The sequence below is a fragment of the Schistocerca cancellata genome, chromosome 2 (assembly GCF_023864275.1).
Source record: "Schistocerca cancellata isolate TAMUIC-IGC-003103 chromosome 2, iqSchCanc2.1, whole genome shotgun sequence".
NCBI lineage: Eukaryota > Metazoa > Arthropoda > Insecta > Orthoptera > Acrididae > Schistocerca > Schistocerca cancellata.
This window is the reverse complement of record NC_064627.1, coordinates 1074734786-1074751339: the sequence shown is the minus strand read 5'-3', so window position 1 is coordinate 1074751339 and position 16554 is coordinate 1074734786. Positions and strand designations below refer to the sequence as shown.

Sequence of the window (16554 nt, the reverse complement as noted above, 5' to 3'; positions counted from 1 at the left end):
CAGTAATGGGATGCTTAGTAAATCACAGTGCGGATTTCAAAAATGCTGTTCCACTGTTCCACATATACAATTTCACTGTCCACATAATAGAGTCTTTAAATAGTAAAATGTCACCAATAGGAATCTTCTGTGATTTGTTCAAAGCATTTGATCGTGTGAACCATGACATTATGTTGCAGAAATTAGAATTCTATGGTATAAATGGAATAGCATACGAGTGATTTAAGTCATACCTACAGAACGAGAAACAAAAAGTCTCTCTATATGGGTCAAGTGATTTAATTAAGTTCTAACTGGGGTAAGAAAATTACAGTAGGTGTTCCACAGGGTTCAATCATGGGTCCACTTCTTTTCTTGATATATGTGAACGACCCCTTCTTATCTGAAACAAGAAGCTGAACTGACACTGTTTGCTGATGATACAAGCATCATTATTAATCCAGTAAAAGAAACTCCAACTGAAAGTGATACAAATAAGGTCTTTGGAAAAATAATTAATTTTTTTTCTGCAAATGGGCGTGCTCTATACTTTGAAAAAACACAGTACATCCAATTTTCTGCTGCAAAAAGTACAGTTCCTTCAATAAATATAACACGTCAATTAAGTCAGTAGACAAGGTAGAGCATACTAAGTTTTTGGGTGTATGTATAGATGAGAATCTTAATAGGAAAATTCACATTTTAGACTTTTGTTTTTGTGGTTTTAGGGCGCTTAACTACGGTGGACATTAGTGCCCAGACTAAATTATGAATGCACTGCGAGGCACAATGTTAAAACAGCAACAAAAAAGGACAACACTATAAAAGGCACATTAACAGGCAAGGGATTAAAAGAAAACAGCATAATCAAATGTCGTTAGACAGATTTGTCAAGTGGATAAAACGAAGAAAGCGAGCAGCTGCTCCTGGGTCATCCGCTAAAATTTCATCCAGAGTACATGGCAGGCCAAGATCAATGTGCAGTGTATTAAAATTTGGACAGGATGTTAAAATGTGGCGTACCGTCAGCAATTGCCGATATGGGCAGAACAGCGCAGGTGCAGCCATCAGCAGATGGCGGTGGCTGAACCGGCAGTGTCCAATCCGTAACTGGGCCAAAACAACCTCTGCCCACCGAGAAGGGCGTGAAGAGGTCGTCCAAGCCGTGGGAAGAGGTTTCAAGGCCCGAAGCTTGTTTTCAGTAAGTGTAGACCAATTGGCATGCCACAGCGATAAAATGCACTGACAAATGACCCTGCTAAAATCAGATGAAGGCACACAACAAGAAGCTGTCCGAGGCTGGATGACCGCAGCCTTGGCCGCGGCACCTGCAGCTTCGTTCCCAAGGACACCGACATGGCCAGGAACCCACATAAAGGTAACCGGAGAACCGTCATCCGCCAGCTGCTGAAGAGAGCATTGGATCCGGTGCACGAAAGGGTGAACCGGATACGGATCACAGAGGTTCTGGATGGCGCTCAGGGAATCAGAGCAGATGACATAAGCAGAATGTCGATGGTGGCGGATGTAAAGAACAGCTTGACAGAGGGCAAATAGCTCAGCTGTGAAGTCCGAACAATGGCCATGGAGCCGGTATTTGAAACTGTGTGCCCCGACAATAAAAGAACACCCGACACAGTCATTGGTCTTAGAGCCATCTGTATAAACGAAGATCGTATTAATGAACTGCGAACGAAGTTCGACAAACCGCGAGTGGTATACCAAAGCTGGGGTAACCTCCTTTGGGAGTGAGCTGAGGTCAAGGTGAACGCGACCCTGAGCCTGGAGCCAAGGTGGCGTTTGGCTCTCGGCCACTCTAAAGGTTGCAGGGAGTAGAAAATCAAGTAGATAAAGGAGGCGACGAAAGCGAACTCCAGGGGGTAGCAAGTTAGATACGTACAACCCGTATTGACGGTCGAGAGAGTCGTCAAAAAAGGAATGATAAGATGGGTGGTTGGGCATTGATAATAGCCGACAGGCATACCGACATAGCAGTATATCGCGCCGGTGGGTTAGTGGCAATTCACCGGCTTCAGCATGAAGACTCTCAACAGGCCTAGTATAGAACGCTCCGATTGCAAGACGCAACCCCCGATGTTGTATAGAGTTGAAGCGGCGTAAGATGGACGGCCGTGCAGAGGAGTATACAAAGCTCCCCTAATCCAGCTTTGGGCAGACGATCGACTGATATAGGTGAAGTAGAACAGTTTGATCTGCTCCCCACGATGTACCGCTGAGAACACGGAGAACATTTAGGGAACGGGTACAAAGGGCAGCCAAATATGACACATGTGGAGACCAGCTAAGTTTCCTGTCAAATGTAAGACCTAAAAATTTTGTTGTCTCCACAAATGGTAGAGCAACGGGACCGAGATGTAAGGACGGTGGGAGAAACTCTTTGTAGCGCCAGAAGTTAATACAGACCATCTACTCGGCAGAAAAATGGAAGCCATTGGCGACACTCCAGGAGTAAAGACAGTCAAGACAATGCTGAAGACAGCGCTCCAGGAAACATGTATGCTGCGCGCTGCAGTAGATGGTAAAATCGTCCACAAAAAGGGAGCCTGATACATCAGCTGGGAGGCAATCCATTATTGGATTGATCGCTATAGCGAAGAGAGCGGCACTCAAAACTGAGCCCTGTGGCACCCCGTGCTCCTTGCGAACAGCGTCTGACAGGACAGAACCCACACATACCCTGAACTTTCGATCCATTAAAAATGCACAACTAAAAGGAGGGAGGTGACCACGAAGGCCCAAAGTATGCATGGTGCGGAGAATGCCCACCCTCCAACAGGTGTCGTAAGCCGTCTCCAAATCAAAGAACACTGCCACTGTCAGGCGTTTCCACAAGAATTTATTCATAATGAAGGTCAACAAGGTAACCAGATGGTCAACAGCAGAGCAGCGTCTACGAAATCCACATTGTACATTGGTAAGTAGGTGTCGAGATTCGAGCAGCTAAACCAAACGAGAGTTAAGCATTCATTCCATCACCTTACAGACACAGCTAGTAAGGGAAATGGGTCGATAACTGGAAGGCAAGTGCTTGTCCTTCCCCGGCTTAGGAATCGGGACAACAATACATTCGTGCCAGCATGTGGGAACATGACCCTCAATCCAGATGCGATTATAAGTATGAAGAAGAAAACCTTTACCCGCAGGAGAAAGGTTCTTCAGCATCTGAATATGAATAGAATCAGGCCCCGGAGTGGAGGACCATGACCGGGCAAGTGCACTTTCGAGTTCCCGCATGGTGAATGGGGCATTATAACTTTCATGATTCGAGGAGCGGAAGTTAGGTGACCTAGCCTCCTCTGCCTGTTGTCGGGGGAGGAAGGCAGGGTGGTAATGAGCGGAGCTCGAAACCTCTGCGATAAATCGGCCAAAGGCATTGGAGACATCCTCAGGGGCCACAAGGACGTCATTAGCGAGCGTGCGATTGTCAAGCCAGAAACTGGTGAGTGGCCGTTAGTACCAGATATAGCCAGCGCAGGCTACCCCAGACAAAAGAAGGAGTAAAACTGTTGAAGGAGCTTGTGAAAGCAGCCCAGCTGGCTTTCTTGTTTTCTTTAATAACATGACGACACTGTGCACGTAATCGTTTATAATTAATACAATTCCCCATCGTCAGGTGGCAGTTAAAGATGCGTAAAGCACATTGATGAGCACGTATAGCGTCTCTACATGCTGTGGTCCACCAGGGGACCGGTACGCGACGTCGAGAAGAAGTAGTATGAGGGATGGAAAAGCAGCAGTGAGAATGACTTCCGTGAGATGTGCGACCTGACTATCGCAGCTTGCGATCCTGAAATGTCGCCCTGGAAGAGAAGAGCTCCCAGTCTGCTTTGGAGATGTTCCAACTAGTTGAGCATGGAGATGGGGTATGATGCAGGCGATGGATAACACAAGGGAAGTGGTCACTCCAATATGTATCAGAAAGAGCATACCACTCAAACCGACATGCAAGTTGGGCAGTATATATAGAGAGGTCTAAATGGGAATAAGTCCGCTGCTCGTGGTCTCGCGGTAGCGTTCTCGCTTCCCGAGCACGGGGTCCCGGGTTCGATTCCCGGCGGGGTCAGGGATTTTTCCTGCCTCGAGATGACTGGGTGTTGTTGTGTCGTCTTCATCATCATCATTCATTCCCATTACGGTCAGAGGAAGGCAATGGCAAACCACCTCCACTAGGACCTTGCCTAGTACGGCGGTGCGGGTCTCCTGCATCGTTCCCCTACGCTCCGTCATGGAGTATGGGACATCATCATCATCATCATCATCATCATCATCATCATCATCATCATCAAATGGGAATAGGTGCGAGTTGTGTCCGAAAGAAAAGTAGGGACGCCAGTATTGAGGCCGACAAGATTGAGGTGGTTGAAAAGGTCTACTAACAGGGAGCCTCTCGGGCAGGATGCTTGAGAGCCCCAAAGGCGATTGTGGGCATTGAAGTCTCCAGACAACAAAAATGGTGCAGGTAGCTGAGCAATAATTTGCATCATGTCTGCCCTAGCAATGGCAGACGATGATGCAGTGTAAACAGTACAAATGGAAAATGTGAAAGTGGGGAGAGTAATTCGGATGGCAACTGCCTGCAGATTGGTGTGCAATGTGATGGGATCGTAGTACATATCATCCCGGAACAGCAACATAACCCCTCCATGAGCCGGAATACCTGCCACAGGGGGTAGGTCAAAACGCACAGAGGTATAGCGTGCCAAGCCAATACGATCGCATGGGCGTAGCTTTGTTTCCTGGAGAGCTACTACGAGCGGACAGTGCAAGCGTAGCAGCAACTTTAAGTCCTCTTGGTTGGAGTGAATGCCGCAAATATTCCAATGAAGAAGTGCCATCGTGAAAAGAAAAAGGAGAAGCAAGAAGGGGTCACCTCGAAGGCCGCTGAGGGCCTGGCTTCGAGCGAGCACTGCTGCCGCTATCAATAGGCGGAGAGTCATCATCCATTTTTTCAATAGGTTTTTTCGACCACCATGTTAAGATGGTCGGGAGGGGGAGCTTCCTCCGCCGGTGAACGGCCAGATGTTTGGCTACCAGCGGTGCGGTCAGGCGAAACAGATGACTGCCTGGGGCGGCAACCGCTGGGTGGCGCAGGAGAAGAAACACGCCGTGGCAGAGAAGGAGAACTTTGCTTCCTATGAGCCTTTTTGGAAAGTCGTTTAGTCAAAGTACTGGTCGATGGCTGGGAGTTCAGGGTATGTACAAAGTCTTCACGGGACGGTTCCTTCTTGAAGGCCTGTGCATCTGACTTCTGGGTCTTAGTCTTGGCAGAAGCTGATTAAGGTGCTTGTGTCTTAGGGGTGACGGGTGGAAGAGGAGACATTGACCAGGCGATCTTAGCACTGGTCGAACGGACGACCGTAGCGCTAAAGGTCAGATTGCATGTCTGCATCGATACCTCCCTGGTAGGCCGAGGAGAGGCGAGGACGGTACTGTATTTCCCCGCTGGGAGCAGCGTGGGCTTCCTACTAGCAAAAAGCTTGTGAGCAGCTGAGGTAGACACTTTCTCTTTGACCCAAATTTCCTGTATACAGCGTTCATCCTTGTAGATGGGACAGTCGTGAGAGGATGCTGCATGGTCACCCTGACAGTTCATGCAATGAGGAGACGAAGGTGGACAGTCACCCTCATGGGCGTCCCTGCCACAAGTGACACATTTAGCCGCATGTGAACAAGACTGGCAGCTGCGGTTAAAACGCTGACACTGGCAGCAGCGCGTAGGTGTCGGGACATAGGGGCGAATAGAAATAACCTCATAGCCCGCTTTGATGCGCGACGGCAGCTGAACACTATCAAAGGTCAAGAAAAGTGTCCGGGTCGGTACAAGGTCATTGTCAACCTTTTTCATGACCATAGGTAAAGCCGAAACGCCCTGCTCAGCGAGGAAAGACTGAATCTCCCCGTCAGGCAATCCGTCGAGTGATCTAGTATATACCACACCACGCGACGAATTCAAAGTGCAGTGAGCCTCCACCCAGACAGGGAACATGTACAGGAGTGTGGCCCGAAGGAGTTTTTGTGCCTGAAACACACAGTGTTTCCAACAATAAGGTACCGTTATGCATCCTGGTATACGACTTGACAGGTCCAGCTATGACATCTGCGCCCTTCTGAATAACGAAAGGGCTGACAGATGAAAAATCCTTTCCGTCCTCAGATTTAGAAACTACGAGGAACTTTCGGGCAGGCGGTAGTACTTTTGTCACTGGTGGCTGGTCAAGTTTCCATTTTTGGGCAGAAGCTGAGAGAGAAGAAGAAGAAGGGAAATCCATTGCGGATGAATCCCCCATGATTGCCAGCGTCTCCGATGGCACACTCCTTCCTTGTGGGGACCCTCTCAGAGGGCTCTCCTGCCTTAGGTGAATGGTTACACCTCAGATCACACCTCCCGAGAAAGGGACGGAGGGACCAATCAGCATGGTCGGAAGGTGTCAGCTCGGGCAATCACCCCTCCCCGGGCCTGGCCTTTACCAGGGGGTACGCACAGGTCCTACTTGTCTACCCAGGGTGGGGAATTACACTTTACCCCGTCACCGGCTACGTGTGCGAATGCATGGGTTGGCCTTCAGGCATGCACAGGGAGGAAAGAAGAATAGGAAAAAAAAAGGAGAGAGGGAGAGAAAGGACAGACTGTCTCAAACACCGAGGCGGAGACCATAGGGTGGAGAAGAAGGCAAGGAGAAGAAGGCAAGGAGAAGAAGGCAAGGAGAAGAAGGCAAGGTAAAAAGTGAGGAAGACAGAGAGAGAGAGAGAGAGAGAGAGAGAGAGAGAGAGAGAGAGAGAGAGAGGGGGGGGGGGGGGGGGGGGAGAAGGACAAAGAAAGGAAGGAAACAAAGGAAGGAAGAAAACAGAATAAGCGAAAAATCAAAATGACCACAAATGTAAGTTGTTGAACCGTCCGTCTCTGGATGCAGGCGTAAACAACCCCCTTGGGGAAGGGACTCCTTTTAGTCACCTCTTACGACAGGCAGGAATACCTCAGGCCTATTCTTACCCCAGACCCGCAGGGGGATTTTGGATCTTTTAAAGCGACTAGGTTCAGCAACTTTTGCAATCAGAATAATTGCCAATTTTGAGGATATAGAAATTAGTAAGCTAACATACTTTGCATACTTTCACTCTCTGATGTCATACAGAACAATATTTTGGGTAACTTAACACTTAGACAAAAGGTATTCACTCCTCAAAAGAAAGTGGTTAGAATAATGTGTGGGGTTCATAGTCACACGTCTTTTAGGCATCTTTTTAAAAGATTGGGAATTCTTACAACAACCTCATAGTACATTTACTCACTAATGAAATTTGTTCTCAACAATATGGACCAGCTTAAAAAACAACAGTGACATTCATGATTATAATACCAGAAAAAAAAAGAAAGACTTACACTATCCTTTATTCAGCCTATCTTTGGCACACAAAGGGGGTAAAATACGCTGCTATAAAATTTTTTGACAAATTACCAGATGAAAAAAAATGTATGACAGACAGTAGCAATAGCTTCAAAACCAAACTGAAATCATATCTCCTGGACAACTCCTTCTATGCCATAGATGAATTCTTTAACAGGAATAAATAAATTGTTCCTTAAACTTACATGACAATCTTTTATGCTACACACACAAATAAATTAATAAAGTTTACGCAAGCATCTTTTGTTTGATTTGTTTTGCTTTACCACGATGTATTTTTATTTTCTCATGCAACTAGCAATTTTGTTGGATGTTTCAGGAATCATTTTCGTTAATAACTGTGGGCATACAACAGCAATGAATTTGATGTCCTCTTCACTCCTGACAGTCACCAGAAATCAATGTAGCTAACAGCCTCTCCTCGTAGCTTAAAACCTCTCTCATAACTATTCTTTTACAGTAATGATGGTTTGATGTTCAGCAGCTTCGAAATGCACGATTCATCCATTCTTGGATGAATATAAAAATCATTGGATCCCGTCAACCTCACTGTAAGCAGACTGTTGTTATAAAGTGTTTCATAGTCTTCATCCTAAAGCCTTTGACACTTCCCACTGCTGGCATACACTTGTGTGTGCACTGTGTTTTATTATAATAAATGGCACCTTTTCTTTGCACGTTCAGTTTTATTCCCGCAGTATTACTCTGCAGTTGTGGATCAAAGTAAAATTCTTTGTTACAATATCAGTTCTCACCAGTCAAAATTACAAAAATTTAACTGAAAACTAAAACAATGAAAAATTGCAAATTCTCATGTTTTACGTGGATTTCCCGGGTCATATACACCCTGTAGTACATGATATATCTTTTCAGTATTCCTCTCAATACATTGGAAATTTCATCATGTTGAAAAGTTTGTGGACCATGTCCTAATTTTTGGTTTAGACCAATCACTTTCTGACTTCAAAGGTATTGACTCAATATAAACTTGAAAAATAACAATCATTTATTCATAATGTAAACACTTTCAAATGCTAAGACTTCAATGGGAGACAGCACAGTGTATTTCGTATAAAATGGTGAGGATTTAGAATGGGAGTTGCCACTATAGTGGATGGATGGATAATACTTTACTTTTGAATAAGACTAGCATGTTCTATTATTAATCATTAAAATATTCATCATGCAAAATTTAACATTGAAAGATACTTTACTTTATGAAGCTTTTTATGTAAAATTGTTCTGCTAAGGTACTGGTTTGCATGAATAATTTTGTACAAGTTTTTCTTCACTGTAAATAATACAAAATATTAAGTATAACAGTACAGTAAGTACCATGCACGACAAAAGATACATAAATAATCACATGTATGAGCACAGAGGAAGGAGTGCTGTTCTGTTTAGTTATCAGCTGGTTCATGCAAGTTGTTAAAAGCAGCATTAGTGTAAATTAATTGGAATGAATAAATGAAGAAAATTTAGCAGTATATTAGTGTTGGATCTTTATATTTCAAAAAGTTACCCTGCAAGATTTGTTTACAAAAGCAGTATTATCCAAAAAGGCAATAAAATCAGGACACCTACAGCAAATCAACATGAACAATAAACTTCACCCTCAAATTCTTCAAGGTATCTAATAATTAGAAAACTTATGTTTACTTCTCTGTGATTAGCAAAACTCATTTTTGTTGTTGAGGAAAATGCTATCTATAAATACAACTTTTCACTAAATTTTTACAAATTGTTTGAGAGTAGGAACATTGTACATGCTATTTCCTATTTGCAAGGTATTCTCAAATCCAATCACAAAGCTGGTCTGATATTCCACATTTTTTGCACTTTGTTCACTAAGTGACAGCATGGATCTGTATCAGAGGCCTTCTGAAAGACAAAGTACTTGGCAAAGACCTAGACGCCAGTATTGACTGCCATTAGGGTCTTGTGAGCAAACAGAGTTCACTAGGTTTCTCATGATCATTGTTTGTGAAATCCCTGTTGACTTTCGCAGAGGAGATTTTTCAGTCAGATAATCTAGCACAAGACATGTTCCAAAATTCTACAAAGCACTGATATCAAGCGATATATGGATTTAGTTGTCTGCAGTAATAACTGGGACATCACCGTATGATACGATTTCAATATTTACTTCATCTCTGATAGTCCTGATCAAGGGCATCTAGAGTTACTGATGCCCCACTTTAGTCTGTAAACACAGTAACATTCCAATTAAGAAAGAAGAACAATGAAAACAGTGATCAGCAATATCTCTACATCCAACTGTCCATGAATCATACGTGAAACTCACAGTAAACAGTCTGATCACAATGGTCAAATGACAGCGGTAACAGATACCCATTAATCTCTGTTGTCTGAAAAGTTTTATTGACTCAGTTATACCATGCAGAGGGAGTTTACGGGACAAATACTCAGAAGAATTTTGCCAAGGCTGCACAGTAGCTGAGAAATTTAATTCTTCTTAAAATAACTCCTAGAACACTGTAAATCAAGTTTATCTTCACAACAGATCAGGGACAGTTACAGTACAGGGTGGCAACACCTGGTTCAGAAGTTTGTTGCACAAGGAGGAGGGAGTTATTTAGAACAGAGGACCAGCTGTAATCATGAACTAAAAGCAACAACAAAATTCTTCACCGTGTCATTGAAATAGCATAAAAGTACATAAAAAATTTCAAAATCTGAGAACAAGGCAAAGTCAATTTGGAATACCAATCAAACGTGCTAAAGTACACAATATTCAGCTCCCTGATGACAGTGTCTCTGAAACCTTTGCACTGATGTTCTCCACCTGAGAACTGAACCAGTTGATAGCTGTGTTCAGCTCATCATCTTCGAACTGTTGTCCACCAACCTATTGTTTAAGGTAATAGTTGTGGCAGCAATGTTGGAATTTTAGATGCATTGAACATGAGAAACAACAGGAGCAAGAACATCTAAAGTTTTTGGTCCATTTGTTGTCCTGATTTCACTGGATGAATACTGGGTCTGCCACATCACTCTTCATTATGTACATCTGCATCACAACTTTAAAAGCCGTGACAACACTGTCTAACTTTCCTTCACTCATTCCTGTAAGCCCACAAATTAGATGTAACTCATGATGAATCTGATGAGCTCCACATCCTTTCGCATGCAACCATCTAGTTACAGCAAACACTTTCCAACTGGCAGAAACAATGATTTTTGAACTAACTGCACTCAGATTCAAATGACTACTGAATCAAAATAGACTTCTGTAGGAAATAGGGAAACCTTAAATATTAACAAAGAAAGTAAAAGATTAAAATAGTTTCTCAGTTTCATTCATGATACAGCTGCAGACCTCAATCTCCATCAACAAGCTCCATGCAATACGGATTCTCAGTTTATCAGCATATTTAGAATTCCAGCTAGCATTTATGTTCACATTAGACACGTTTTAACTTTTACAGAGTTGCATAAATGCTTTGTTTAAAGCTTTAGATAGAAAAATCAGCTGAGAAGAAGCAATGGATTTTTTTTCCAAAGAAGCTGCTTCTCTACAGTAGTGAGACTTTTACACTGTTGCCCTTCCCATCTAAGTGACCACAAGTGGAAAGACAGCGTAGGAAAGTAATATGTTATTTGCAAAAATAATTTGATTTCTATACATAAGTTATTTATTTGTAAGTCATACTTAATAGCTGCATATTTCTTTAGGGTTCATTTTGATAGCAGTATTCTTCACAACAGGAGATCGGCCACTGACAGGCAAGAGCAAAAGCACCACACTAAAGAAGACACCGCCTTTCAGATCTGCAGACTACGTTTGTGGAATTATAAAACTTACGTGATACAATGTTCTCCACAACCCTTGTATAACATCTTTATAGAGCAATTTCTGTTTTATTGAAATCTGTACAACAAAAATTGAGGACATATGGACGTTATGTAATAGAACATTTTAACTAGGAATAAATATTACTGCTGAGAACTTCATTATTTCAAGTTTACATAGTTCATACTACAATAAAGATTTTATTCCCTGAAAACTAAACAACACAGAAAGTAAATATGCCATAGTTGCTGTTTGGAATATTTAGTTATTTCTGTATTTTCATGAAAGCTGGTATATAAGGAACTGAGATAACACTGGTTTGGACTACTATGAACTTTCACGTCAATTTTAACAATAATACTTTTTCATGTCCAAGATTCATCCAAGGCTGGAAATAACATGCAGTCCACAAATATCTTCATTAATGAGAAAACATTTACGCACTCAGAGCTAATAGTTATGAAGAATGTGTGTTTTACGACCTAGTGAAATTTCAAAAATTGTTCATTATTCCATACACAGTTGTTTTCTTTCTTATACATCTTTGGACAAATAGCTAATAAAATTATCAGACATAGCATCACACTAATAATACACACATCATGATTCATTACACACATAATTTATAATCTAGAAAAAGTAATTCCCAAAGTTAACAATAAAAGTAATCAGCAACAGTTATAATTAGTTATTAGAATACCTCATGTAAATAGCCCACAATGGTTTCTACTCTCTATGTATACTTTGACTTATTTCAAGTCTCTGGAGATGATGAAATTTAAGGAACACGTTCATAATTTCACAGATATATATGTCCTACAGTGTATGTTTCTTTATTGTCTCTCACCCTTCCTCAATAAACAATTTTTTTTGTCTTTTTCTTTATTTTTCTCCCTCTTTACGATATTTCCTACACTTATTCCCCCCACCCCCCCTACTCATTTTTGTCATTCCCACTCATCTGAATTTCCTAGACCTTCTCCTTAGCTTTTCAAATTACATCAAATTCCAATAATTCTTTTTTCCATTTCATACTGTCCAGTAAGTCTCTTGACCAGATCCCTACTTTCCCTGTATTCTTCACACTTAACCTCTCTTCCTCCATCCCTTCCTTCTCTTCCACAAAAATAAGTAGTTCCTGATTCCAAAAGATAGAAATTTGGGGTCTTTCTATGCATTTACATCTGTACCTGCTTGGCAAGTTGTTTTCTCTACCCATGTATTAAAAAGAACAAGCTTTTCTTCTGTGTTAGGTGAATAAAACTTCAAATGATCCTATCTGCACCAAGATAATCTAAAGCCTAGGAGCAAATAACTATGGCCAACAGACAGATGGACCACTCAGCTGTTGAACATGCCATCCAACATTATGTGCCTCACTTTAATGACTGCTTCACTGCCCATGCCATCTGGATTCTCCCCAGCAACATTAGCTTTTCTGAATTGCACAGTTGGGAACTCTCCCTGCTATGCATCCTCTGTTCCTTTAACCCCCTCAACTTTCACTAGTCCCTGTCCTCCACCTGCGTATCCCCTTCCCAGTTCCCACTCTAGTACACACGACTTCCTACGCCACCAATGCACCTACATGTTCTTGTTCTTCTTCTTCTTCTTCTTCTTCTTCTTCTTCTTCTTCTTCTTCTTCCATAAGAAACAGCTAAAGTGCATAAAAATAATTAAAGTATTTCATATCCAATGTAAATACAAACCTCCTGGGGAGACCAGTGGCTGATCTTCATCACTGTCTTCATCTTGTGACTCATTCACTTGCAAAGCCTAAAACAATAATACTTTTTATAAGTAATAAATGGCAGAAGTAATTCAGTCTATACAACAGTATATAAAAATTGTACTTCAATGTCTGTCCATATGTTCACATTGAATGTATTTAGTCTTCTAGGAATTGGACTATATCATAATGCCAGAGGACTGAGCCGATCTCTCAAAAATGTTTCTTCCATTTTCCAAGTTCACCCACTCAAGTTATAAGAAATTATATAACAAACCACTGCTCAAAATTCTAAATTAAAATTCAGGCCAGTGTGAGTAAGACTGAGCATATTACACACGCACACGCACACACACACGCACACACATGTCCATTACCCTGACATCATAGAACTATCCTCAAAGGTATTACAACCTTTTGAATTTGCCTATGTGCCACCTATCATTCAGTAAAAATGCACTTACAGTGTCAGTGGATTAGTAGTTGTGTACTGCTGTTGGTAACAGTTCACACATTCAATGATGGGAAGCCAACACAAGTTAGATTTGGATAACAAGGAGATTCTCATTTGTAACTTCCTTTGCTTTGTAAATGAAGTTAGCTAATATTTTCACTCGCAACAATTTAATCAGCCAATATTTTGTTTCAGCAATTTCGCTGTGCTATTAGATCCCAACCCAACCACAACCTCTGAAATATTTGTGATAGCCAGTACTACAAGTTTTGGCTACAAGAGGTGGCGTATTTGTCACAGTAGACAAGAAATTCAAATCCACTGAGACAGAAATTGAAGCCACGTGTGAGACTGTTTGGCCAAGACTTAGTATCAGTGACATAAATGAAAATTTTAGAGAAAAACTCAGTTCGCCATATATAATGTTATGGCATAAACTCAAGTGCCAGAACACCAGTCGGGAGCGACAGAGCAGAGTGGGCTGTGAGACAATGTCAGCCAATTACACGCTGACCAACCCCTCTCCAGGATGACAATACGACAGCAGCGGCCCTATGTGGAGAGGGCATAAGCACCACGCCCGACTGGTCACAACCCAGTCGAAGACAAGCTTCAAGACTAATGACCTGAATAGCAGCACTGACTATTACTTCACTTGTATTAAAACTGTTACACTGAAGAAGCTTGTATTTCAGATGTCACCCTTTGCTTGCGACACATCTATGTAATTCTCAAAGTTAAGTATATGGTCATTTTTTCTCGTAATAAAACTCATTAATACAATTTGCTTGAACTATTGTCTAGCGATCCAAGCAAGCAGGTATCCAAGACACCCCATATTCCACGACGAGGCAGGATTTAACACACAAGTTCAAATGGCTCTGAGCACTATGGGACTTAACATCTATGGTCATCAGTCCCCTAGAACTTAGAACTACTTAAACCTAACTAACCTAAGGACATCACACAACACACAGTCATCACGAGGCAGAGAAAATCCCTGACCCCGCCGGGAATCGAACCCGGGAACTAACACACAAGTTCCCCAATCATACTGTAATCATCGGCGGAGACTTTAACCATTCAGTCAATCAATTGGGAAAATTACAGTTTTGTTAGTGGTGAGTGAGCGAAGGCATCCTGTGAAACATTACTAATGCCTTCTCTGAAAACTACATAGAACATATAGTTTGGAACCCCACTCACGATGGAAATATATTGGATCTAATGACAACAAATATCTTATGTCTGAGGACGTCCACATCAAAAATGTTATCAATGACCATGATGTGATTGTGGCAACAATGATTACCAAAGTGAAAGGACAACTAAAACAAGCAAAAAAGAGACATATGTTCAGTGAACTAGATAAAAAATCAGTAGTGTCATATCTCAATGAGGAACTTTAAACTTTCAGCACATGATAAGAGCATGAAGGGGAACCAGGCTCAAGTTTAAAAGAATACTTGAGCATGACTCAGATAGGTATATACCCAGTAGAACATTTCATAATAGAAAGGGACCTCCATGGTACACACTCAAGGTAAATAAACTTGTAAAGATATGGAAATTACTGCACAACAGGTGTAAAACAAAGCATAGGGCTATAGATAGATAGATGCTGAATGAAACGTGTTTGGTTGTCCAGAGAGCAATGCACGATGGCTTCAATGACTATGACAGCAGAATATTGTCAAATTACCTTTCACAAAAACCAAATAATTTCTGGTGGTATGTAGAGGCTGTTAGTGGCATCAACATTAGCGTCCAGGCCTTAGCGAATGAGACAGGAACTGAAACTGAGGAAGCCAAGCAAAAACTGAAATGCTTAACTCAGTTTTCAAATGTTCCTTTACAAAGTAAAACCCAGGAAAACTGCCCTAATTTAATCCCCATACCACTGAAAAGATGAGTGAAATGAGTATTAGTATAAGTGGTGTTGAGGAACAACTGAAATCATTAAAACTGAACAAATATTCTATAGTGAATTTTCAGCTGAGTTAGCCCCTCCTCTGAACACAATCTATTGCAGATACCTTTAACAAAAACCAGTGCCCAGATCTTGGAAAAAGCTTGTGTCACACCTGTCAACAAGAATGGTAGTACAAGTCATCCACAAAACTAGCAATATCCTTGACATTACTTTGTAGTAGACTCTTAGAACATATTCTGAGCTCAAACAATGAGGTGCCTCTAACAGAACGACCTCCTCCATGCCAACCAGGATGGATTCTGAAAACGTCAATCATATAAAACCCAACTTCCATTTTCCTCACATGACACACTAAAAGTTATGGATCAAGGCAGCCAGGGCGACACAGTATTTCTTGACTGCAGAAAAGTTTTCGACTCAGTACCAGACCAATTCTTATTGTCAAAAGTACGAACATACGGCGTATCTGATATTTGTGACAGGATTGAGGATTTTTTAAGTAGGGAGGATGCAGGATGTTAACTTGGAGAGACATCATCAGATGTAGAGGCACAGGCGCCGGCTCCACGGGGCCTGAGCCCCCTCAAAACTTCGTTTGGTGGGGCAGAGACCCCCCCCCCCCCCCCAAATAACATAAGAAAATTATTAGTTATATTATGGTTCATAAAATCACAAAATTATGTTGGAATTTTTTTTATTTACCTTGCTTGACGATAGTTACCTTTTAAAATACATTCAGTAATGAGTCAAAACAAATAAATATTACGGTAGTAAGCAGGTTAACTGAAAATGAGCGGTGTGAATCATGATAGTGTTATAGTGTTACGGTGTTGCGGGCACACTTATAATTCGTTCCGGTGCGCGAACCTTTGGGTGGTAAAGTCTGGCACTGGTGGGCCAGCACTGTGGTCGCGGCGACATCAAAAGGACTGGAGCAGAAGCGCCTGGAACCATCCGCCTCACGTCACCTTGATACTTCGAGACATTATGACAACGCGGCTATATAAAGCCCACCCTGCTGTTGCAGTCATGCAGTGTGGATGGTTTTGTTCAGTGTATGCTGCTGATATGTTTAGTGTTCCGACTTTAGTGTCTAATGGACTATTTTATATGACTATATTTCATTCGTTTACTTTAGTCTCTTAGGGTATTATGAATTAAGTTTGCAATGGATAAATCTGTTACCCAAAAGGCGTACTTGGAAGCTGATGATACTGC

General features: G+C 41.9%; 1 protein-coding gene across 2 annotated transcripts in view; it reads right to left on the bottom strand.

Moving 5' to 3' along the window:
- Nucleotides 1–16554, bottom strand: part of LOC126163075 (transmembrane protein 104 homolog) — a 97143-nt gene that overhangs the window by 45813 nt on the left and 34776 nt on the right. For both annotated transcript variants that reach the window (XM_049919980.1, XM_049919981.1), the window contains exon 4: nt 12930–12996. In XM_049919980.1, the coding sequence (XP_049775937.1) occupies nt 12930–12996 (67 nt within the window). The remainder of the gene's footprint in view (nt 1–12929; nt 12997–16554) is intronic.